The sequence below is a fragment of the Orcinus orca genome, chromosome X, assembly GCF_937001465.1.
Source record: "Orcinus orca chromosome X, mOrcOrc1.1, whole genome shotgun sequence".
In the NCBI taxonomy this organism is placed as follows: domain Eukaryota; kingdom Metazoa; phylum Chordata; class Mammalia; order Artiodactyla; family Delphinidae; genus Orcinus; species Orcinus orca.
In genome coordinates this window covers 46,566,534-46,592,148 of record NC_064580.1, presented here as the reverse complement: position 1 = coordinate 46,592,148, position 25,615 = coordinate 46,566,534, and the positions used below count along the sequence as shown (strand labels likewise).

Genomic DNA, 25,615 nt, shown 5'->3' with positions numbered 1-25,615 from the left:
TTCTCAGAGCCATGGGTTGTTTAGGAGGTATGTCTTCGTTTACAAACATATGGGGTATTTTCTAATGATCTTTGTTATCAGTTTATAGTTTTAATGGCATTTTATAGTTTATAGTGGTCAGAAAATATACAAATCACCGAAGAGTCTATTCTTTATGTATGGTCGTGGGAGTCTATTTATCTGAATAGTATTAACTTTTCAATGGAATACAACACAAAAATGGAATTGCACGAAACGTAAATGTTCTGCTCAGTAAATTTTTACATCACAAACGACTGAGTAACTGCAATCCAGGTCAAGAGATTCGGCGTTGCCGGCAACCCAAAAGCACCATCGTGCCTCTACTTGGTCACTACCATCTGCCACCTCAGCAAATCTAACCAGTATTTGACTTTTAGCACTATAATTTTACCTGTTTGTGAAACTTATTACACATAATAAATACGTATCCTTCTAAAGAAACTTTTTATTGAAGAATAGTTGATTTATAATGTTGTGCTAGTTTCTGCTGTACAGCAAGCTGATTCAGATATATATATATATATATATATTCTTTTTCATATTCTTTTCCATTGTGGTTTATTACAGGACATTGAATATAGTTCCCCTGTGCTATACATTAGGACCTTGTTTTCTATCTATTTTATATGTAGTAGTTTGTATCTGCTAATCCCAAACTCCTAATTTATCCCTCCTGCACCCCTAAACACGTATTCTTATAATCTAGCTTTCTTTTGGCGACATTATATTTTTATGTATTGCTGTTCATTTTTGTCGTAGTGTTAGCTGTAGTTTATTGATTTCCATTACTGAATAGTAATTAAATTTGTATGAACATACCACAACTTAGTTATACCTTCTATGTTTAATGGACATTTCAGTAGCTTTCCAGCCCTGCAGTATTAAAAATGTTACTGTGGTGAACACTCATACCCATGTTCTCTGATTCCTTTAAGGCTGTACTTGCAGGATCACTTTTATTACTTTCTTCCCCTGTGGCAATGTCTGTGGTGATAATGGATAGCCTGGTCTTTTTCATGATCTCATAGGGGAAGTTTTCAACATTTCATCACTAAGTGAGGTGGATTTTGTAGGCTTTTAAAAGATATTCTGATTGGATTAAGACAGTTCCCTTTTATTCCCAGTTTGCTAGGAGGATTTTTTAAAATCATAAATGGATGTTATTTTTATATTGCATTTTAAATTATTTACCAGTTTATTGATACATAGTTGGCATATAACATTGTGTAGGCTTAAGGGATACAACGTGATGATTTCATACAGGTACGTGCTGTGAAATGATTACCACAATAAGGTTAGTTAACAGCTTCCTTTTATCACATAATTACAATGTGTGTGTGTGTGTGTGTGTGGTGTGTTTTGAACATTTAAGATTTACTCCCTTAGAACTTTTAAGTATGTGTTACAGTATTAAGTATAATCACAAGGCTGTGCATTAGACCCCCAGAACTTTTTCGTCTTTTAACTAGAAGTCTGTAGCCTTTGACAAACATCATCCATTTCCCCCACTCTCCCGCCTCTGGCAACCACCAATCTATTTTGTTTCTATGAGTTTGGCTTTTTTAGATTCCACATATATGTGAGAACAACAGTATTTGCCTTTCACTTTCTGACCTATATCTCTTCGCATACTGCCCTCAGGGCCCATTCATATTGTCAAAATGCCAAGATTTCATTCTTTTTTTAATGACTGAATAATATTCCGTTATATATATATCTTGCATTTTCTTTACACATTTACCTGCCGATGGATACTTAGGTTGTTTCCAAATCTTGGCTAATTTGCATAGTGCTGAAATGAACAGGAGAGTTCAGATATCTCTTCGAGATAGTGACTTCCTTTACTTAGGATGTATACTCAGAAGTGGGATTCTTGGATCTTATGGTAGTTTTACTTTTAATTTTTTGAGGAGCCTCCACATTGTTTTCCATGGTGGCTATACCAATTTTATTCCCACCAACAATGCACAAGGGTTCCCTTTTCTCCACATCCTTGGATGTTTATTTTTTGACAATCAAATTCACACAATACTTTTTCTGCATCTATAGGAAATATAATATTTTTTATCCTTAATATGTTAATTCTATGAAATACATTCATTTTTCAAGTGTTGAACCACTTCATTTCTAGAGTAGTCTTGACTTATTTGTGATATATTATCCTTTCAAAGCATATAACTGGATTGGTTTTGCCAGTGTTTCATTCACAATGTTTCCTTCTATGTTTATGTGAAATACTGGCCTGTATATTTCATGTCTTATAATGTTTAGGCCTCCTAGAACAAGCTGGGAAGTGAGTCCTGTTTTTTATACTTTCTGCCTTGTATGTAAGATTGCTGTTCTTTCTTCTTTCAAGTTTTGTAGAATTGATTGGTGGGGCCATCAGAATATGGAAATCGTTTTTGCTGTTGTTTTCTTCAGATTCCATTCATTTAGTATTTATAGGACAATTTAGGTTTTTCGTTTGTTTTGGTGTCATTTTGTTGTGCTTCCTTGAAACTTGTACATTATATCTAACTCTTCACATTTCTTGCATAAAGTTGCTCATGATTTTGACTAATGATCTTTTGATATCTTTATTGTATCTATGATCATGTCTCCTCATTCATTCCAGACATTGATTTTAAGATAACTACTCTCTTTTTTTGTTTGAGCTTACATGAGCTGACTGTCAGTTGTGCTGTCTTTACCAAGAACCAACCTTGGCTATTTTATCTTTAACTGATTAATGCTCTTGTTCTTATTTCGTTTCTCCTGCTTTCGTTGTGTTGAATCTGCTGTTCTATCACCTTGTTGAGACAGACGCACATGTCATTGATTTTTTTGCCTTTCTTTTTTGGTAGTATACATATTGAAGCTGGATCCCCCAAATCTTCATTATTAGTTCAAAATGTTTTATAATTTCATTGATTTCTTCTTCGAGCTCTGGGTAATTTAGAAGGATATTAATTTTAAAACAGGGGGGATTTTCTAGTTATCGTTGTTTATTAACTTATAGCTTAATAGCATTTTGGTCAGGGAATATACTCCACTATTTCATTGTCTTGAAATTTTCTGAGACTTGCTTTATGGTCAACATGTGGTCTTTTTTGGTAAACATTGTTAGCACTTGAAAAGACTGTGTATCTTGCAGTTGTGGAGTTGAATGTTGAGCTGAATGTTGGTAGGAATGTATAAATATATATTGTCAAGTTTGTTCACTGTATTTTTCAAATCTCTCATGTCTTTGCAAATTTTTATGCGTGTGATGTATCGTTTATGGAGAGAAGTGTTTTGAAATCTCCCACTATGATTGTGGAGTAATGTATATGTCCTTGCAGCTGTGCCAAGGTTTACATCATATACTGAGATCACATTATTTGGTGCAAACAGACTCATAAGTGTTTTATTTTCCTGGTGAATTTGAACGCTTTATGATTGTTAATGCTCATTATATTTACCTGTGGTAATGGTTTTTTGCCTCAGAGGCCAAAGTTTCTGATATAAAAAGAGGTACACCAGCTTGTTTTGATTAGTACTTTTCAGGTACATATTTTACCAACTTGTAATGTTAACTTTTCTGCATACTTATATTTGAAGCAACATATACCGTAAGCATATATTGCCTTCTTTTTCTTCTTCTGCCTCCTCCTTCTCCTCTTCCTCCTCCTCCTCCTCCTTCAATCAGCTTGCTAATCTTTGTGTTGTTGTTGTTGTTTTTGATTGGAGTATTTACCTTTAATGTGATTATTGATATACTTAGCTTTATATCTACCACCTTACTATTTTCTATTATTCCTGTTTCTCTATGCTCATTTATCTCTTAGTTTTGCTGTCTTCTTTTTGATTAATTTAAATTTTTTTCTATTTCCCACCTCTATCACCTTGATAGTTATTCACTCTGTTACTATTCTTTTAGTGGTTATTTGGAGACTACAACTTGCATTCTTAACTTCTCAAAGTCTAAAATAAATTGGTCCCTTTATCTCATCGCAGAAAACGTAAGTACGTTAGAACACGTGGTCTATATTTACCCACTCCTTACTTTAATATTGTTGCTGTAATGAATTTTAATCCCTCATAGATATAAACACACAAACACAGACAGTTTTAACCTCAAGAGACGTTATTATTTTTAGTATCAGTTTATAAGGCCAATATCATTTAAATATATGCACATGTTTATCTTGTACGTCACTCTTCATTACTTCCATGTCTTTACGTTTGATCAGAGGTCATTGTTTCTGTTCTTAAAGAACACACTTAAGTACCTTCTTTAGTGTGGATGTGCTGGGGAAACCTTTTCCCTTTCTAACTTAAATTAATAGAGTTTATTTTTAGAGCAGATTTATGCTTATAGTAAATTAAAAAAAATAATATACATTCTTTATTAACTTTGATTGCAATGTAGTCCAAAGCTTTCAGTAACATCTCCCCTTTTCCCCACCATCAATAACATGCTCATTTTACACCTGTTCTGCCATATGCACTAAAAGTCTGGGACTCATGACTCAAGTCCATGCTTATAGTAAAATTGATCGGAAAGTACAGAGAGTTGCCACGTACTCCTTCTCCCCGCCACCTGCACCCTGCTCTTGGTTTCCCCTGTCATTTACATCTGGCGTTATTGTGGTCCATGAGTTACAATTGAAAATTATTAACTAAAGCCCATAGCTTGCATTCGGGTCAACTCTTACTCTTTGTGTTGTACTGTTGACAAACGTAAAATGACGTGTGTCCATCATTACTGCCACATACAAAATAGTCTCACTGTCCTAAAATTGCCTTTTTCTTCCACCTATTCCTCTTTCCTTCACTCCCCTGGAATCCTGGCGACCTTTGTACTGTCTCCATACTTTTGCCTTTTCCAGGATATTGTCCACTTGGAACTATAGAGAAGGTAGCCTTTTCAGATTGGCTTTTTTCATGTAGCAATGCGCTTTTTAGGTTCCTAAATGTCTCTTTGTGGCTTGATCGCTCATTTCTCTTTATTAGTGAATAGTATTGCATTCTATGGATGTACCACCGTTTACCCATTCACCTGTTGCCAGGCATCCTTTGTTTTTTCAGCTTTAGTAAGATAAAAATCGTATATATCTAGGAGGTACGGTGAGATGATTTGACATAAATATACATGGTGAAATGACTACCACAGTCACACTAATTAACATATCCATCCCTTCACATGGTTACCCTTTTCTCGTGGTGAGAACACTTGATATCTATTCTCTCAGCAAACTTCAATTATACAATTCATTATTATTAACTGTGATCACCATGCTGTATGATTGCTTCCAAGTTTTAGCAATTATGAACATTTGTGTGCAGGTTTTTGCATGGACAAAAGTTTTCAGCAAGTTTGTGTAAATCTCAGGGAGCATGATGGCTGGATCATATGGTAAGAATATGAAACAGTCACCCTCTTGGTTGTTTGAAAATATCTTTATTTCACCTTCATCTTGAAAGATCTTTTTCCTGGTTATAGAGCTCTACATTGGCCGTTCTGTTCTTTGAGCACTTTGAATGTATCATTCTACATACTTCTGGCTTCCTTGACTATGTTCAAAGTCAATTGTCAGTCTCATCGCCCTCTTTTGAAGACCATGGCTTGATTTTCCCTGGTTGCTTTTGTGATGTTCTCCTTGTTCGCTTTTCAGCAGTTTGACTATACAAATTTAAGAGATGTTTACTTCAGAATTATCCTGCTTCGGCTCCTTAGTGTTTCTTGAGTCTCGAAGGGACATGTTATTTGTCAGTTTTGGAAGCACCATGGTCCCTATCTGTTCAACTGTGGCCTAGAACCTTTTCTCTCTGTCACGTCTTCATGGAACTCCAATTAAAATAGCAGGCCTATGTTAGCCTCTGCATCCACTATATCTCTTACTACCTATTCTGTATTTTCCATCCTTTTTTCTCTCTCTATTTTATCCTGTGTATTTTTACCTAGCACACTGATTCTCTCTCTACCATGTCTTACCTGTTGAGAATGTATCCGTTCATTTCTTGCTTTCAGATATTTTGCTTTTTATACGCTCCATTTATTTCTTGGTTTTGTTGAGACACAATTTACACTCAATAAACTATATTCATTTGAGTGTACACTTTGATGAGTTTTGACAAATTGGAACGTCTGTGTAACCACCACCAATATCAAGATAGAGAACATTTCCAGTGTCCCACAAAGTTCCCCATGTGCCTCTGCAGTCATTCTCCTCATCCCACTTCTAGCCCTGGGCAATCAACAACCTTCCTTGTCTCATTTTAGTTCTGACTTCTCAAGAATTGTGTATAAAATGAATCAGAAGGTATGCAGTATCCTGTTTCTGGTCTTCCACTTAATTCTTTTGATTTTCCTAGGCATTGTTTATGTTGGTGGTTTGTTCCTTTTGACCCTTTGTAGGAATATGCCACAGTTTGATAATCCAGTCACCAATTGATGGACATTTAGGATGTTTTCAGTTTGGAGACATTATGAATAAAGCTGCTACTAAGATCCATGTACAAGTTTGCTGTTGGCATGTGCTCTTATTTCTCTGGGTTCAATACCTAGGGTTGGAATGACTAGATTATGTGGTAGTCGTATGCGTACCTTGATAATAAGCTGCCAAACTTTTATGGAAGTACCTAATCTTTGTGCCCACACGTCTGAAATCTGTAGTGGCTCCACCTCACCAGCCCTTGCCATACTCAGCCATATGAATTGTATTCATTCTAGTAGTTGTGGTGTGCCATCTCATTTGGGTTTAAATTTTATTTCCCTGTTGACTAATGATTTTGAGCAACTTTATATGTGTTTACTTGCCTTTGATGTATCATATTTAGGGTAATGACTGTTCAAATATTTTGCCCATTTTAAAAACAAGTTATGGGTTCCCGTTATTGAGTTGTAAGAGATTTTTATATATTCAGATGTGCAAGTAAGTTCTGTATTACAAATGTGCTCTTTTCTTCTGTGACTGGATTTTATTTTCTTAACAGGATCTTCCAAGGAGCAAAATTTCTCATTTGCATTTAAAATTTTTTCTTTATAGTTTTCTGATTTTTTCTTTTACTGCTCATGCTTTTTGTGTTCTAAGAAGTCTTTGCCTAACTAACTAACATAGGTTTTTCATGAGCAAGTTTTATAATTTTCCCCTTTACATGTATGCATATTATCTATTTTGGCTTATATTTGTATGTCATTTGAAGTAATGTGAAAGTCACATTTTTCCATATGCATACTCAATGCTTCTTCAATATTTGTTGAAAGCGTATTTTGCCCCAATGGATTACATTAGCACCATTGTTGAAAAGCAATTGCCCTTATATGTGTACGTCTCTTTCTGGACTTTCTATTCATTTTCTATTTGTTTATACGTCTATCCTTTTTCTAGTACCACACTATCTTGATGACTGTACCTTTGTAGTAAGTTACAAAGTTAGGCAATGTGAGAATTCCAAATATGTGATTCTCTTTCTGTGTTGTTTGGGCTATTCCAATCCTTTGTATGTCAGTAGACGTTGTAGAAGTATCTTGTTGCTTTCTAGTCATTCGAAGTGCTGTGTATCAATAGATCAACCGTGGGACACTTTACTTCTTAACATATTTGAGCCTTAAAATCCAAACACACGGGGGCACATGGGGGGCTTCCCTGGTGGCGCAGTGGTTGAGAGTCCGCCTGCCGATGCAGGGGACACGGGTTCGTGCCCCGGTCCGGGAAGATCCCGCATGCCGCCGAGCGGCTCGGCTCGTGAGCCATGGCCGCTGAGCCTGCGCGTCCGGAGCCTGTGCTCCGCAACGGGAGAGGCCACAACAGTGAGAGTCCTGCGTACCGCAAAAAAAAAAAAAAAAAAAAAAAATACAAACACATGATCCATCTCTCGTTTCATTTACTTGGTTGTGAATTTCTCTAGGCAATTCCTACTGTGTATCATTTTACAACTTCACTCACATTTTGTTAAATTCACCTGTAAGTCGTTCATGTTTTGCATGAATTATGAATGACATTTTTGTTTAAAATTCTAGTTGCTTGTTTTCACAATAGATAACTGTAACTGACTTTTGTTTACCAACCTCATATCCTGCAACCTTGCTTATCTCATCAGTAGTAGTTCTAGTAATTTTTTTAAAAGATACTTAAAGATTGTCCATATAGATGGTTTATTTCATCTATGAATAAAGACAATTTTACTCCTTCCTTTCCACTTTGTATACTTTAAAATCTTGCCTTAATGCCCTAGTGAGGACTGCCAGTCCAGTGCTGATCAGGAGTGGTGAGAGATCTTAAGAGGAAAGCTTTCACCTTTTAACTGTGAAGTATGTTTTAGGTGACCTTTATCAGGTTGAGGAGTCTCTCCTATTCCTGGTTTCCAGAGAACTTTTCATCTGAGTAGGTGTTACAGTCTGTTAAATGCTTTTTCCGAATTAGATTAGTATCCTCTTGCAGCTCTAACAAATTACCACATGCTTCAGTGGCTTAATACAACACAAGTTTGTTATCTTAGAGTTCTGGAGGGCAGAAATCTGAAATGGGTTTTACACGGCCAAAGTCAATGTGTCTACAGTGTTATGTTCCTCTGAGGCTACTAGGGAAGAATCTGTTCCTTGCCTTTCCTATGTTAGAGGCCACCTCTACTCCTTGGTTCCTGTCCCTTTCTCCATGTCCAAAGGCAGCAGCATAGCATCTTCCAACCTCTCTCTTCTCTGACCTCTGCTTCTGACATCACATGTCCTACTCTTCACTCTCATTTTCCTGCCACCTCCTTATACATAAGGACCTTTGTGATTCCATTGGCCCACCCAGATCATCCAGGATAATCTCCACATCTCAAGATCCTCAACTTCATCACATCTGCAAAGTATTTTCTGCCAGGTAAGGTAACATACTCACAGGCTACAGAGATTAATACGTAGATACATTTGGGTGCCATTGTTCTGCCTAGGATGTGCATCATTTGAGGTGATGGTATGGCTCTCTTTTGTAGTCTATTAATATGATTAACTTCATGTATTGATTTCCAAATGTTCAAGAGAACTTATATTTTGAGAGTAACCCTATTTGGTCATAAAAATTTTCTTTTATGTATTGTTGCGTTCGATTTGCTAGCCTTTTGTTACCAATTTTTGTGTCTATGCTCTTGAGGGATATTGGTTTGCAGCTATATTTTCTTGCAATGTCTTGGTCTGGTTTTGGTATAAGGATAGTTTTGTACAAGGACAATAGCTTCAGAGAGTGAATTGGGAAGTACTCCTTCCTCTTTCTCTTTCTGGCAGAATTGTGCAAATTTGGTACTATTTCTTCCTGAAATATTCTGTAGAACACACCAGTGAGGCCAAAACTGTGCCTGCGGTTTCCTTTGTGGGAAGATTTTTAGCCAAAAATTCTATTTCTTTAAGAGATATAAGGCTACTCGAGTGTTCTCTATTTTCTTGAGTGTGTTTTGATAGGCTGTGTCTTTCTACCAATTTGCTCATTTTTTCTATGTTGTCAATTTTTAAAAAAAGGTTTTTCATATTATTCCCTTATTGTCGCTTTAGCATTTTTTGCACTCTAAAGTCATATCTCCTCTATTACTCCTGATACTGGCCACTTGTGTCTTAGCTATCAATACTTTTTTTCTTGATTAGTCTACACTGAGTTTATAAATTGTATAAATCTTTGGAGTGAACCAGCTATTGACTTCACTGTATTTTCTCTATTATTTCTTTGGTTTCCATTTCATTGATCTCCTTATTGTTTCCTTCTTTCTACTTCCTCTCGGTTTAATTTTTACTTCTTTTGGTAGCATCTTAGTTTTGTAGTCCATTGATGTTAGCCCTTTCTTCTTTCCGAATATAATCATGCAAAGTGAGAATTTCACTCTAAGCAATGCTTTAGCTTAATCACACAAAAGTTGATATGTTGTGTTTACATTTCCCTTTAGTTCAACGTACTTTCAAATTTCCCTAGTGCCTCTTCTTTGACCGTGTGTTATTGTGAAATCCTTGTTAAATTTCAAAGTTTGGGGATTCTCTAGAAATATTCTTGCTATGGATTTCTTGTTTTATTCCATTGGGCCCAGAGGACATCCTCTACATGACTTCAATCCTTCTTCATTGATGCAATATTGTTTTGTAACGCCAAGAGAGGCTCTTTCTTGCTGCATGTCCCATGTGCCTTTGAAGAGGATGTGTATTCCACTGCTATTGAGGGGAATGTACTATAATTAGGTCTAATTAGTTGATAGTGTTGTTAAAGTTCTCTTTATCATTATTGGCCTTCTGTCTATTTATTATACCAGAATCTCAGAAAAAATGTTTGAAATTTCCAACTATTAAATACATTTGTCCATCTATATCTCTTTTAAGTTCAGTCAGTTTTCCCTCTATGTAATTTTTTTTTTTTTTTTTTTTTTGCGGTACACGGGGCTCTCACTGTTGTGGCCTCTCCCGTTGCGGAGCACAGGCTCCAGACCCGCAGGCTCAGCGGCCATGGCTCACGGGCCCAGCCACTCCGCGGCATGTGGGATCCTCCCGGACCGGGGCACGAACCCGTGTCCCCTGCATTGGCAGGCGGACTCTCAACCACTGCTCCACCAGGGAAGCCCCCTCTATGTAATTTAACCTTCAATTATCCAGTGCATTGAGAACTGTTGTGCTTTCCTGAGTAATTAGTCCATTTTTTTCATTATTAAATATGCTTGTTTATCACTGATCCTAAAATCCATCTTATCTGTTATTATACCTTCTCTTTTTTCTTACAATTCATCTTCACATGGCATATCTTTTTCATTGAACCTATCTCTGTCTCTATATTAGAGGGAGTTCCTATGTAACATCATACTATGGAATCCTACACCTATTCTATCTAGAAATCTCAGTGTTTTATTTGTAGGGTTTAGAATATTTACATTTAGTTTAAGTAGAAATAGTATTGGCTTTAAATCCACCATCTTATTTCAAGCAGATTTCTTTCTTTTCTTCTTTCCTTTCTTTCTTTCTTTCTTTCTTTCTTTCTTTCTTTCTTTCTTTCTTTCCTTCTATCTATAGTTCTTTCTTCCTTCCTTCCTTCCTTCCATCTTCCTTTCCTTCCTCCCTTTCTTTCCTTAATTTCTTGATTTGCTTTTTCATTTTTTCTTTCACCCCATTCCCTTGCCATCTTATGTATTGCTGATGTAGTTTTCAGTATTCCATTTTAATCTACATATTTATTACTTATTCCTTTTGTTTTATATTTAAGTGGTTCCTGTAGAAGAGTATACTATACATATTTAAATTTATTTATTTATTTATTTAAACATCTTTATTGGAGTATAATTGCTTTACAATGGTGTGTTAGTTTCTGCTTTATAACAGAGTGAATCAGCTATACATATACACATATCCCCATATCTTCTCCTCCTTGCGACTCCCTCCCACCCTCCCTATCCCACCCCTCTAGGTGGTCACAAAGCACCGAGCTGATCTCCCTGTGCTATGTGGCTGCTTCCCACTAGCTATCTATTTTACATTTGGTAGTATATATAAGTCCATGCCACTCTCTCACTTCGGGCATTTCATCTTCAAAGAATAAGATTCCTTACACACATGTATGCCTTTATTTTTATAATCCCATTTATTTGCTTTTGTTTCCATACAGTTTATTTATACATATATTATATCCCCGATAATGCATTGTTATTTGTCTTGAAAACATTCAGTTAACTCTTAAAGAAAGGAATCTTCTAGAAACCCTTCCCCTCCCCCCTCCACATATTTAACCATTTCTATAGGTATTTGTTCCTTTGTGTTGATCTGGGCATAAATTTGGCATGGTTTTCATTCATCCTAAAGAAATGCATTCAGTATTTTCTATTGTACAGGCCACTGGTGGACAATTCTAATACTTTTTGTTTGTTTGTTTGACTGAAAAAGGCTATTGCGTCATTATTTATTTTATTTTATTTTTAAATTAATGTTCAGTGACATAGACTTCTTCTGGACATCCCCTTCTAGGAATTTCAACACTTACTTGTATAGTTTCTTGTAACCACCATCACAATCAGTATTCAGAACATTTCTGCAACCCCCAAGAAGTCCCCAGTGCTATCCATTTGTAGTCATGCTCTACCTCCATGCCTAACCACGGCACCACCAATTTGCTCTCAGTCACACTAGTTTTGTCTTTTCAAGACCATGCTACAAATGGAGCCATTTAAAAAGTAACCTGAGACTGGCTTCTATCACTAAGCATAATGTTACTGAGTTTCATCCACGTTGTTGACTGTATCAGTAGTTCGTTCCTTTCTACCACTGAATAGTATTCAATTGTATGGGAATAATGCACTTTGTTGAAGGACATTTGGGTTGTTGCATGGTTTTGTTGATTATGAACAGATCTGTTGTAATAAACGCTCGTGTACAGGTTTTTGTGTGAACTCACGTTTAACCTGCTCTAGGGGAAATACTTCAGGGGTGAAGTTGTTGGTCACGTGGCTAAGTGTAAGTTTAACTTCATGAGAAGCAGTAAAACTCTTTCCATAGTGGCTGTGCCACTCTGCATTCCCATCAGTAACCTGTGGTAAATCCAGTTGCTGCCCATCCTTAACATCCTTTGGTATTGTCAGGTGTTTTTTCCTTGGTTTGTTTCTTTGCTTGCTTCTTTCTTTCTTGTTTTGTTTTGGGTTTTGTTACGTTTTAGCATTTTTAAATAGGAAGACAGGTATTTCACCTTAGTTTTAATTTGCATTTGCCTGAGAGCTAGGGAAGTTGAACATCTGTTCATGTGCTCAGTTGCCACCTATATATTCTTTTTATTGAAGTTGCCTCTTCAGATATTTATTCCACTATTTTCTTTCCGTTGAGTTTTGACAGTTCTTTATATATCCTGGATACAAGACCTTTGTTGGATATGTAATTTTTAAATACATTCTCCCAGCCTGGGATTTGTTTTTTCAAACCCTTAACAATGCCTTTCACAGAGGAAAAGAGTTTTTGGGTGTCATACCTGAAACATCCTTGCCAAACTCCAGGTTGAAGATTTTGTGTTATTTCCTTCTAAAAGTTTTACAGTTTCATGTTCCTGGTTTATATCTAAGATTCATTTTTAGTGGGTTTTAGGATAAGGTGTGAGGTTCTTTTTCTTTTAGATGGACGTCCAGTTGCTCCCACACATATGCTGAAAAGCCAATCCTTTCTTCATTCAATTGCTTTTGCACCTTGGTCCAGAACGAATTGGCCATATTTTGTGAAACTAGTTCTGGAATCTTCCCTCCAATTTATTTAATTGTGTGTCTGTTGCTTCACCATCGTCACACTGACTTTTGTTTACTGTAGTTTTATAAGTTTTAAATGAGATAATGTGACTCCAATTTTATGCTTCTTGTCACAGTTGTTTTGGCTATTTTAGTTTCTTTTACTTTTTGTACAGGCTTTAGAATCAGCTTGTTTATACCTACAAAATGAAAACGTGCTGCTGGGATTTTTATTGGAATTGCATTAAACCTATAGATAAATTTAGGGGGAACTGACATCTTTACTACGGTCAATATTCCAATCCATGATCGTGGTATGTTCTTCCGTTTATTTAGGTCTTCTTTTATTTCTTTCCTCAGTGTTTTGCAGTTTACAGAATGCAAATACTATGTGTCATTTGTTAGATTCACAACTAAGAATCGCCCTCATTTGTGAGTGGTACGTGGTGTTCCTCTCTTAAGTTTCATTTCTCCCAACGCTGTTTTACTAGTATCTAGAAATATGATTGATTTTGTGCTGTAATCTTGTATCTCGCACTCTGGGTAAATTCACCTACCAGTTCTAGGAGATTTTGGTGTATTTGTGTGATTTCAACAGAGACAATCAGCTTGCGAATTGGAACAATTTTAATTTAGTCTACTGATTTGTGCCACAGCATGGATGAATTTCCAAAGCACTGAAGCAGAGGGAAAAAAAGGCAGACACAAAAGGTTACATATTGCATATTTATGTGTATAACAGGCTCTCGTAAACAGCATTCTAACCTGTAAGCAATATAGAGAGGAGATCAGTGGTTGCCTAAGGCTGGATGTGGATGGTAGGGATTCACTGGGATGGGGCACAAGGGAACTTTATTAGGTGATGGGAAATGTTCTCTTTCTTGACTGAGGTGGTGGTTACATGGATGGTAGCATTTGTCAAAGTCCATGGAACTGTACACTTAAATGGATACATTTTTGGTGGCCAGTGAAACCCCAGTACAACTGATAAAGAGAAACCTTGACTATTAGTTTCATTTGGAGGAGCTCAGTTTGCAAATGAGCGAACACCCAAAACGTGGACCTCTGATAAGGAAAATATTCAAGGCTTTAGCAGTCATTGCAGTGTTCTCCTTGTGGGCAGCAAGCAGGGGAGTCTCGCCAGCCTCTGCAGGCCTCCGAAACCCGCCCACACACAGAAGGACAAAGCATGCTTCTGACAAGTATGTGAAACTACAGCTGAGGTTGGACATCGGGAACGCCCTTCTGCATTGATTCTTGCCCTTGCCCTTGTCCCTCCTGCCTCCGAACCTTGTGCCTGGGGCCCTTCCCCCCACGCCCCCCCCCCCACCGTGTTGGGAAAGGAAGCAAGAGGAGGAGATTTGTGAGGGTGGCCTGATCCCAGGGCTCATCCTCTGTGTCCTGATTCTGGGTGCTGGGACCCCTCAGTGTCCTAGAGAGCTTCAGAGACAAGCTTAAAGATAATTTGTAGCTGCTGCCTTCCCGAAAGGCCCATGATTATCTGGCTTTCAGCTCTCTCAGATTCCTGGCTAAAAGCAGTGCGCTGCTCATAGTGAAGCTACATCTTCCCACGTCTTCCCTCCCTGCTTTCAGAAGGCTCACTTTCGCCTAGACCTGATCTCTGATGCCTCCTCTGTCCAGGCTGCCTGAAGTAGCCACATGCTCTAATCCCTCCTGTTTTCCGGAGGCCTCCTGCAAATGAAGACTTCTATGGACAGTGTAGGGGAGTTCATTTGCTTCACACCCTCATCATCAACTCTTAGTATCCAGTCTTCATAGTTTTCTTCTTTCATGTGGTCATTGGGTGTGTGCACCCCATTTCACTTCTTGAACTTTGTAACCCGTGGGTAGGTCACCCGTTTCAAAATATATTGCATGTATTTGCTGAACCCCATACTAGGGCAGCTGGCCTGGAAAGGGACTGTTGTGTCACCCTCAGGTGTGCGAGTCCATTTCTGATGAGGATGCTGAAGCGTTGGCCTCTCCAGGACACAGGAGTGAGGATGTGTCAGGAGGCTGGGTGGGCAGTGGCAGGCCTTAAAAGCCCACGATGAACCTCAGGGGCAGGGAGGCCGTGAAGGGTGGGGTGCTGGCTCAGTGAAGGGAGATGGGGAGCTGTATGGGTTGCCCGGGTGGTCAGGAGGGTGGGTGTCTGCAGAGAGGGGTGAGAGTTGGGGGTGTCACCCCACGACACTGTGAGTCCCTCGAAGGCAGTGGCAGCAGACTGCAGTGGGCAGAGCACACATTTGGCCTCAAAGCGTCCTGGGCCCGAGTCCCAGCACTGCCCCCTTCCTGGCTGTGGGACGTGGGGCAAGTGTCCTCCCTCTCCGAGCCTCAGTGTCCTCATCCATGGAATGGGCCTGATCATCACCTCCCATCAGGGCTGTCTGGTGAATGACGTCAAGGCCATACGAGTAGTGGCATGCAAATATTCAGAACGACTTTATACATAATCGTCAGTAACTGGAAACAAGTGAATCGGTGAGTGCTTGTCCATCAACAAGTGTCCCAGGAGTCAGAGGGCACAGGCCTGGGCTGGGGAGAAAGCTGCGGGAGCTGCCAAGGTGCACGCACACCTCAGCCACGGCCCTGGCGCATAGTAGGGCCTCAGAAAACAGTTGCTGAGACCTGTTGTGGGCCTTTGTGGTGGGGGAGCCCGTGGAAGGGCTGAGGTTGGGGCCGGGAGGGAGGCCTGCCTTGGTCTCATGTTTGCCCCGTGGGTGAGGAGGTCGGCCGCCTTCGAGGTGACCATCCTCAGAGATTCAGGCCCCTTCCAGGTGCAGGTTTCTGGGGGACCCTGTGTCTTTCCGCGATCCCCAGTGCCCTCCTTCCTCCCTCCCCACCCTGCTCTCAGCACTGCTCCCTGCAGAGTGTGGGGGAGCAGGGCCCAGGTGAAGACAACCATGGGGAAGGGGGTGGAAGGGGAGAGTGCTGCAAGCCTGGAGGCCTGGGGAGGTGGTACCTTCCCCAGCACCCTGTCTCTGAGGGCTGCTCTCTCCTCCTTTCTAGATGAGCTGCCTTATCTCAGGTGTCCTCTGAACACAGTGCTCCAGCTCATCCCTGTGGCTTGTGGCGAGTGCCCCACCCTTGTCCATGACAAGGCAGGTGCGTACTGCGTGCACAGCAGGGTCCTGGGAGGTCCCAGGGCAAGGGAACCAGAAACATTCCGGTGTCATTCATCATGCCAGGGCTGGGTTCCCAAATCCCGGGCCGTCGACCGGGAAACCTGCACCTGGAAGGGGCCTGAATCTCTGTCGGAATCACAGAGTGTCCACAAGGCCAGGCATCAAGCCCACAGCCAGGGAGGCAGAAATCAAAGCAGCAACAAATAAGGCAGAAACCCGCGTGAAGCCTGTCTTTAGGGGACGGGGGTCCATACAGAGCCTGCTTCCTGGGGGTGCGGCCCGGGCCGTCCCTCAGCAGGTCTGCACTAGGGGTGCAGTGCTCTGCTGCTGCTCTCTTGCGATCGTTAATACATTTTGAGCCAGGTGACCAGAGTTTCTGTCTTCCACTGGCTCTGGCAAATGATGTAGCTGGGTCTGGGTCAGGATCCGGGTCTGGCTGAGGGAGCGGGACCACTTCTTGGGGCAAAGAGGCAAGCGGGGGGTGGGGGGGGCTGGGCGGGCTGGGGTCCTTACACTACTCTCTCCTTCCTCTTAACCTGGAGCCTTGTCCTCCAAGCTGTGGACGTCACTGGGGGACCTAGAAAAGCCCGAGACGGCCCCTTCCTGCTACGGAGTCCTTCCCAGGGTTCCAAAGTGTCTCTGCCCTCACTGTCGCGCACCTGGGGAATGAAAGTTCTAGCCTCCGCCCCCGCAGGGATCACGCAGCCCTTGAAGACACAGAGACCTAGGCTGGCCTTGGCCTCGCCGGGAGAGCCCTGCTTCCATGGAGAAGAGCCCCGGAGCCTCCCAAAGGGCCTCGGGTCATGGTCACAGGCAATGGGCTGTCCAGGTCTGCCTACAGCTTTCTTTCACTGAATCGGCTCTTGTGGCAGTAATGGCTCCTCCTTCTACCTGCTGGAGGGGTGAGAGTGTCACTGTGAGGCCTACCTCATTGTCCTTAAGACTCGGTCTGAGGGAGGAGGTCCTGAAATGGTGTGGATGATGAGGGAAGGATTCCAGGACAGTGCCTCCAGAGATGGGGCGGAGGTGGGTCCTAGGGGATGTCTGTGGATCCCGTCCCTTGGTGGGAGGGACGGTGGCACCGGCTCACGGCCCTCCACCCCACCCCTTCTCCTGAGGATCCCCACTGGCATTTAACCGGGGCCACACAGTGTAAGAAATCATGAAACTGTATGGGCCGGAGCCCCTGGAAACTCTTGGCCTCCACACTCAGCTGGCATCTCTGCGCCTCCCAGTGCCTGACCCAGCCACACCCGTCTGCCTTTTAGGGGGAGGCGGCCCCCGCCTGTCCCGGAGGGCCTGACCACCGGCCACTCAGAGCCACACCTGCCCAGGAAAAGGAGAAGACGTCCGACTGATTTTGCAACTTTAATGCAATACTGATACCCAAAACACGACAGCACGACAAAAAGCACACAGGAAAGCAGGAAGGGCAGAGAGCGCGTCATCTGGCATGCCATCTTCCATGGACGGGGAGTAGCTGCCTAGAGTGCTCTGTCGGGGGGCAGGGGGCAGAGGAGGCACTCTGGCTCGGCAGGGGGCTGCTGCAGCTCCTCAGCGCTGCCTGGAACCGGGAGACACAAAGGCCAGAACACAAGGGTCAATACAGGTGAACCGTCAGGGATAGGAAGAACAAACTGAGCGTCCCGTCAGGCTCTCTTCGTTCCCCCATGACACCCCAGGCCTTCCCCTGACTCCTCCCAGTCCCTCCACACCCCATCCTTCAGAGTCTCATCTAATGACCTCCAATCTTACTGAATCCAGGAAAAGAAGCTGGCACTGGTTCTGGCGGCGTTTCTGGTCCGGATGGTGGAGCTGGTGCTGGGGCCATCGAGCATGCTGGTGCTGGCCGCACCATTGGTGCCACTGCTGACGCCAGCCCTCCAGGTGCCTCTCCTGTTGGCACGGTTGCTATTCAGAATGTACTGATGGTATCTGGCCCAGAAAGCGAAGGGGATCCTGGACCAGGCGTCACCAAAATCTCCATCCTCATCCCAGGTCAGGAGCTCGACCTGTATGTCGTCCCAGCTCCACCGTCCAATCAGAGCTTCCTCCCCGATGTTCATCTGGGCCCTCATCTGGGCCCTGGCATGTTCCTCAGCCATATCCACATCCATCGTCTTGAAAGCATCATCCACAGCCTCCAAGAAATGAGCCCTCCATTCCCGGGGGTCTCGGTTCTGATACTGCGGTGGAAGAACAGCAGCCGTCGGAACAGCTACCCCACCTCGCTCAGCACCTGCTTCCTGCCATACGCCCTCCTGAGCGCTTTGCAAAATCATGATAGAAACCCGCACGACTGGAATCGGGCTCCCATTATTCTGTGCCAGACCTGGGATTTCGCCCCACCCACTCACTACGTCTGTGAACTTGTGTCAGTGACTTAGGAACCTTTCTGGGCCTCAGCGAACCAACGAGGTATGGGAAACTCCAGCCAGAACAGAGGCTCTGCCTTACCTGGGCGATGAATCTCAGCACCCTCATCTTGCTGGTCTCGTGGCGGGCGCGCAGGCCCCAGAGGAACTCATACTCGGGGGGGCTGCTATTGGGGATCTTCTTGTATTCCAGGTACCTGCGTGAGAGAGGAAAATAAACTTCTGCTTCCAGCCAGGCAGACCTGTTGCTGCACCAGTGGCTCCCAGGTGGCCCCTTCCCAGCCCCGAGGCTGCAGCTTGGCTGCCGCAGGAGGCCTGCCCTGGCCCCGCAGCCCTTGCCTCGCTCCCACGATCACTCCCAGGGGTTTCTGCCTCCAAAACTGAGGTGCTCACACCCTTAGGCCACTGGTCCTGCCCAGCAGCCACGTGGACGTGCAGGGGGCACGTGTAGGGTATTTGTTCATAGGAAGGCCACGAGTTTTGTGCCCCTTGTCACAATAACCCAGGTTCCTGTTGGGTGTGTTGTAAACAGAGGAGCCATTTCTTCAGGCCCCCTGCTCTGAGCACACCCCACCATGGGGCTCGTCCGTGGCCTGGCTGAACCCTGGGACAGTCCACCCTAGAAAATGACTGTACAGGAAGAAACAGTCAACCAAGAGCAGTGGACTCCATGCATACTCTCGACCATCTGTGTGTGTGTGTGTGTGTGTGTGTGTGTGTGTGTGTGTGGTGCAGGGGGCGGGGGTGGGGGTGGTGAACATGCATACGGGCCTGTGTGAGGGCACACAAGATCTCCAAGCACCGAGGATGGGGTGGGCCTGGGCTAGAAGGTCAGCGGGGCTGGACTCCAGGCCCAAATGGGCCTTATCCCAGCCGGAGCCATGTCAGGCTTCCACTCTCTGAGCCCCAGGCTCCTGAGATGTAAAGCCGGGGACACTGCCTAGAGGGCAGCTGCTGAACGAGATGGGGGCTGTACCACCCCACCTGGTGCTCGCAGTCAGCATGTGCTCCCTTTCCCCAAGCCTCCCTGGAATTGCCCTCCCCCCAACACTCACATTCCCCCCCACCCCACACTCACACCAGACACCCATCCCTCTGGTGTTAAGACATGGGCTGGGGAATGGCTTCCTCAGCCAGAGCAGCACACGAGGAAGGCCTGAGTGGGAGGCAAAGTGAACTCAGTCGATACTCACTTCTGCTTCACAAAGTCCTCTGTAATGAGTTTCCTCAGATCGCCCAGGAATGGGTGCCTCACCCTGAGTGCAAGGAAAGGAATGCATGACTAGAGACAGTGGCAGTGCCCGGGGTGGGCGGGAGCACTCCCAGCAGGACTGAGAGCTTCCCAGCCTGTGGGGTGTCCCCATGGATGCCTGGGCCGGCAGCAGAGGCCAGACGGCCACTTGTCAGCGACGCCCCAGGGAGGGGTTTGACGGAGCCCCCAGGTCCGATGGTTTCTCTTAGTTCTCATCTGGGAACAGAGAAGGCACACGGAGCAGAGGGGGTGCTCAGTGCTCAGGACCGTTTCCCCACGCACCCTGGTGGGACCCTTTGCGCTCTACCTAGTCCAGGACGCCACGCCCCGCAGAGACCACTAGGCCACTGCAATCCCGGGGCCTCTTGTGCCCAAGGACAGACACACTGAGGAGTGGGAGCCGAGAGACCCCAATCATACCCGGGGCGCAGTCCCATCTTGCGTAGTGCCTCCCAGAGGACAGCTGCGAGGGGAGATGAGGTACAAGAGTTTAGCACACGGAGGTGAGACGGCGGGCAACCCCCCAGCTGCAGGTCCAGCCACTCACCCTCGCTGGCACGGTTGCCGTTCATGAAGATGACGCCCAGAATCACCAAGAGGAGACTCAGTCTGGGAGTGTCCTTGGTCCTGAAGGTGTAGAAAGAGGGATCCTGTCCAGCAGCCATTTTCCCGGGGGGACCACAGCCGGCTCACTCAACTAGCCTCTCCCAGATTGCTGGGCTACAGGGCAGCTCCTCCTACTCTGTATGGCTTGCGCTACCTGGTCCAGACAATTCATTCCTCGGCCTGAGACTGAGTCCCTTCATCCATCAAATGGGGATGCTAACACCTCCTCCCAGGGCTCTGCCGAGGATGGGGTTAGGCAGGGAGCAAACGGTTGGCAACCCTGTGTCCAGAGGCACATCCAGACCTTCCCTGCCCTTTGCGCATTGCGTCGGGAGCACAACTCCACTGGAGAGCACCCCCACACCCCCGTCCCCCTGCCGAGGCCCACTCTGCCAAGCCCTGGCCAGGACCTTAGCAGGGAGAGGCAACCAAGGAGCTTGCTTTCCTAGGAAGATGGGGGTGGGGAAGGGTGGGCAGGGGCGAAACCCGGAGAGCAGCAAATCCTCGGCCCAGGCTACTGCCCCTGCCAGCCCTTAACTGCTCAGCACCGCTAACTCTGGGTGGGAGCCATGCTAGGCCCCCCAACCCCACTTTCCCGTTTCTCTGAGAGGAGCGGGGAGGCACCACCAAGGAAGGCCACCACCCTCCTGTGCTCTCTCACTTTCCCAGGAGGCGGGCTGACGAATCCCGTGTGCAGACAAGAATGTAGAGGTGTTCTTCCTTGTCGATTTCCTTCAGGTGGATCCCAAACTTCTACATGGGGGAGAAAACAGAATGTGAGATCAAACATCCATGTTGGGTGTCCTGCAGGCAGTCACTCAATTCCCCGTTAGAGCTTTTCCTTGGCGGGGAGCCCCAAGCCCTGGGGGAGGAGGAAGAAGAGAGGCCGCAGAGGAAGTACCCTGTGGGAGCACTGACACTGGCTGAGACAATGGGATCCACCTTAGGAGACCACAGACACTCAGAGAGCACGAAGGGCAAGAAGGAGGGAAGGAGGCAGGCAGAGGAAGCTCCCAGGTGGAGAGGCCAGGGAGGGCTTCCTTCCAGAGCACATAGTCCTGCCCTTGGGCCTCGAGGGGATGCAGGGGGCAAGGGTTCCCTGCGGCCCCTGCTCCACAGAGCTGCCCCCGGCCCCGCACCCACCTTTTCCAGAGTGTACGTTGCTCGTTCAATGATCTCAGGGAAATGTTCATCGTATTCTCGGATGACATCCTTCAGCATGTCTGCAGGAGGGGAGGGGTGGGCAAAGCACCGAGGCTGAGCAGGGGCCACAGAGCTGCAGCTTTTCTGTCAGCCCTGCTGAAGGGAGCACACTCAGGACCCCACACCGTGCAAATGGAGCCATCAGCCAGGCCTGATGTGTGTGTGTGGGCATCTGATGGGAGGCCCACAGGGCAGGGTTGTGGGAGGGGGGAAGGGCAGAGCTCAGGGAGGGGGCACAGGTTGCCCACCTGAGCGCTTGATGGGGATCTTCTTGTAGTCTTTAATCATCAGATATTTCACCAACTTATTTGCCTGGAGAAGGAGGGAGCACACGGGTAGACCAAGGCGTGGGCGACCTCAAAGAACAGGCCCGCAAGGGAGGAGAGGAGCGAGATGGGGGAAGGGCAGGCTTCTTACCCTCTCTTGCAGAAGGGTCACATTGCGGGGTGGCAAGCACAGTACGTGCCTTGAGGGTACCTGGGACCTCAGGGCCATGGGGGGCCGAGGGGCCATCTGAGGCCGCACAGTTGTCAGTGGGGGCTGCGATGCCCTCCAGGTCGGTGGGACCGCAGGAGGCTCTCTCTCCTCCTCGCTGCTCTCATATTCGTCATCCAGGTGCTTGGACTGTACCATCAGACAGAGGAGAGACTCAGGGCTACCAGGCTACCCGTGCAAAAGCACCTGGCACACATCTTAACCAGAGCAGGTACTTGGAGATAAGGGTAGTAGGAACAGCGGATGACACGTGCCGAGTGCTTACTAAGTGCCAGGCACTGAGCCAACCGCTTCTCCCTCCAGGCCTGAGGGTAGGGACTACGTGGAGTAAAAACATGCTAGTTAACCTGTCTTGGAGAAACATGCACAAGCTGAGAGAAGAGGGGAGGGAAGGAGAGGGAAGGAGAGGGGAGGGGAAGGGAGGGGATGCGGGGAGGGAGAGGAGGAGGCAGAGAGGAGAGGGCCCAGAAAGCAGGGGAGCAAGGGGGGTTGGAGACAGCAGGGAGGTCTCACCTTCTTTGTCCTCTTGCCTCCCATCCTGGCCCAGGGCTCCGCACTCTGCTGAGAGGTGGCAGCTGCACCCTCAGGCTCAGGGATGCTCGTGGCCATCTTGGCCTTGGCAGCAGCTGCTGCCACAACATTCTGAGGCTCCACCCACCGAGTCTTGGCGAGAGCCTTCCCAGACTTGGTCGTCTTTGGCCGGGTGGCTGCCCCCTCCCCGGCAGAGGCTGCCTGGGGCCCCCCGGAGGCAGCACTGGGGCCCTCTGTGGCAGCCTCTTGGGCCGGGGCAGGTCTCTTGGGGCGTGGGAAGGCCATGCCACTGACACCTGCCGGCTGGGTGAAATCAAAGACATCGTTCTGACCCAGGAAGGCTGTTTTGGGCCGGGTGGCATCCATCTCACTGGCACGTGGGGCCTGGGAGAAAGCACAGGCCGTACTAGGGCCCTCGGCAGCAGCCTCCTGGGCCCGGGAGGATGTCTGGGGCTGCGTGGACCTTGCTGGAGCCCCGGGGGTGGCCATCTCGCTCTTGACTAGCATCTGGGAGCTGTGCGGAGAAGCAAGGCTTGTCTCAAGGGTGGCTGCCTGAGCCTCGGCAGCGGATGTCATGGGCTGGGTATCGCCTCCTGAGCCCTGGTCTGTGGCCACTGAGTGGTTAGCGACCACCTGATGGTAGGTGGCACGGGCAGCAGCAGCAGCGGCCCGAGCAGCTTGGTTAGAGGAGGCGGCCCGGGCTACGTTGGCAGCACGGGCAGCCGGCTCGTTGGCAAGTGTTTCTGGATCCATCCGAAATGCCTCCAGCAGAGTCCTGGCCAGCATAGGGTTTTCAAGTTCCCAGGGCTCATTCTGCAAGACCAGGGAGGGGAGGGCAAGGCAGACAGCTGTACACACTCGCCCTGTGCTGGCCAGCCCCCGACCAGCCCCCAGACCCTCCCAAATCCCCCTTCTCCCAGCAGGAGAGGGAAGGTTTGGTGAAGCTGGGCAGTCCTTCCCCATTCAACTCCAGCCTTCACCCACCCCCTCCTCCCATCCTCCCTGACGTCGCAGGAGGGAAGGCCCAGGGCTAGCAGGTGGCCGACAAGGGGCCTCACCGCTAAGATGCGAAAGCCTGGACCCAAGCTCCCAAAGGCTCTGAGGATACGGATGTCAAAGCTGGTGAGGGCTCCGTAGCCTCCAAAAGCACCAAATTCTTCATAGTCGTTGCCTTCAACCATGTCTTCCTCCCCGACTTCATCACTACCCTCGTCCATGTCTTCAACGTTGTACCCTTCAGATTCTTTGTGGTAGCTTCCCTCAGCCATGCTGGGGGTCCCAAGGAGAAGAGAGCTCAGCCTGAGAGGGACGGGGAGGCCTCTTCAGGGGGAGGGGGGCAGGACCCAGCAGGAGGCCGGATCTCTCAGGAAGTGGGGAGCTGCAATCATCAGGTTACCAGGCAGTATAAGGTCGGAGTGGGTGGGGGAGTGAAGGCTGCTGGGGTAGATTCCCTCAGAGACAGAGCCCTAAGAGAAGGATAGAGGAGGTCGGAGGAGTCCCTACACTGAAAGGGGAGTTTAGGACAGGCAGGCTCCCTGGCCCAGCGGCCGGATTTGAACAAGGGGTGCACTGGCGGGCCTGGGTCCAAAGAGTCCCATAGGAGATGCGTTGAGAGAGGGAGAAATAAAGCGCCTGAATTTAATGCCTGGAGCAGGGGGCCAGGACGGTGGGGAGGAGAATGACATGAGAGGGCTGAGACAAACGGGGACCGCTGGAAGCTCTGGGAAAATGAATCCCAGGGACCCTCTAAGTGCCGGTGGGGGGATTCAGCTGATTCAGGTCTAGGTTGGGCTCATACAGGAGCGCTCAAGGTGTATGGGGTGGGGGTCTTCGGGCTAGGTGAGGCTCGAACTGGAGCGCTGGAGGTCTCAGAGGCCAGGACTGCAACTCCAGGAAGGGGGCAAAACGTTCAGTTCCACTGGATTGATCTCAGAGTGTTTGGGGTGGAGGTGGGGCCTCCGCTCTAAGGAAGCTCAGCACGGAGCACACGGGTCTGTTAAAGGGGTTCGGATGGTGGGCTCCGGTGTAAGTAGGGCTCGGATCGGGGAGCCTGCGTCTGATGGCGGTGGAGGGGGGAGGCTCCTATCTAGACCGCGGGTCTAAGGGGGTTCAGGTTCTGCGTGCTTGGGCTTTGTTCAGATCCGGGGGCGGGGGATTGGGGATGGGGAGGGCACAGCGTACCCTCGTTCCACTCGCTCTCTCCCGGTCCTGTCTGGGGCTGGATCCTTACCTTCCCTGGGGCTCCAATGGCGTCCGTCCTCAGCACCAGGAACCCCGCAGCCGCGCCCTCGCCTACTGCTGCCAGCACAGCAGCTCCGACCACCCCGCCCCTTTTCTCCGCGCAACGCCCCCCCTCCCCGCCGCGCGGCTGGGCAGCCTGCGCATGCGCGGACCCCTCCAGCCGGCCCGCTTTCCCAACAAAAGCCTTTCCCACCAGGTCCCCTGTGCGCATGCGATTCCGCCAGTGGGTGGGCGGGGTAGGGGGGCGTTTTCTCCTTCCCGCCAGATTCCCCTCACCGTTCCCCACCTCCGCCTCCGCGCCCCCGACCGCAGGCGCGGGCACTCACACCCTGTACTGCGGTTCCAACCCATCCATCATACACCCTCAGTCCCCCCACTTTTGCACAATGCTTCTCAGCCCTGCCCTCCCCCTTGCCTCTAAGCTCCTCCAGTGTGGTCTGGAATACACTGAGCCCTGCTTCCCCAGCGTGACCCCTAGGTCACCAATACAGAGGTCTCTAGCCCAGTCTGCAACTGCAACAAGAGAAATGGAAATGGCGAGAGGACACCAGTTCCCTTTGCGTTCCCCTCCACTATCCACCTCTAGGGCCCCCAGA

General features: G+C 46.9%; 1 protein-coding gene and 1 non-coding gene across 5 annotated transcripts; both read right to left on the bottom strand.

The window, feature by feature from the left end:
* Positions 1 to 17,671: 17,671 nt before the first annotated feature.
* Positions 17,672 to 25,165, bottom strand: LOC101282802 (melanoma-associated antigen D4). 4 transcript variants are annotated; one of them, XM_004286281.2, is made up of 13 exons: positions 25,009 to 25,165; positions 23,837 to 24,077; positions 22,761 to 23,591; positions 22,170 to 22,376; positions 22,001 to 22,064; positions 21,693 to 21,772; positions 21,211 to 21,302; positions 20,491 to 20,570; positions 20,364 to 20,406; positions 19,885 to 19,947; positions 18,774 to 18,888; positions 18,072 to 18,502; positions 17,672 to 17,880 (listed from the first exon to the last, which is right to left on the bottom strand). In XM_004286281.2, the coding sequence occupies exons 2-13, from the start codon at positions 24,044 to 24,046 to the stop codon at positions 17,871 to 17,873; spliced, it is 2,226 nt and encodes a 741-aa protein (XP_004286329.1). In that variant the 5' UTR covers positions 24,047 to 24,077; positions 25,009 to 25,165; the 3' UTR covers positions 17,672 to 17,870. The 4 variants fall into 4 exon arrangements, with proteins under 4 accessions (XP_004286329.1, XP_012394749.1, XP_049560560.1 ...); XM_012539295.3 differs by having other exon boundaries at positions 18,060 to 18,502; positions 23,837 to 24,047; positions 25,009 to 25,157; XM_049704603.1 differs by having other exon boundaries at positions 23,837 to 24,047; positions 25,009 to 25,157.
* LOC125963168 (small nucleolar RNA SNORA11) lies at positions 19,135 to 19,263 on the bottom strand. The gene has a single exon (XR_007474997.1). It is a non-coding gene; the product is annotated as a small nucleolar RNA SNORA11 (small nucleolar RNA).
* Positions 25,166 to 25,615: the final 450 nt, after the last annotated feature.

Bases quoted from the DNA above. Each gene is read 5' to 3' on its own strand.
- LOC101282802 (XM_004286281.2), bottom strand. From the start codon at position 24,046: ATGGCTGAGGGAAGCTACCACAAAGAATCTGAAGGGTACAACGTTGAA. The intron at 23,592-23,836 runs GTGAGGCCCCTT...CTGGTCTTGCAG, and splicing joins CAGGCTTTCGCATCTTAGCG to AATGAGCCCTGGGAACTTGA. The intron at 20,571-21,210 runs GTGAGAGAGCAC...CTACACCTTCAG, and splicing joins TCAGCCCGCCTCCTGGGAAA to GACCAAGGACACTCCCAGAC.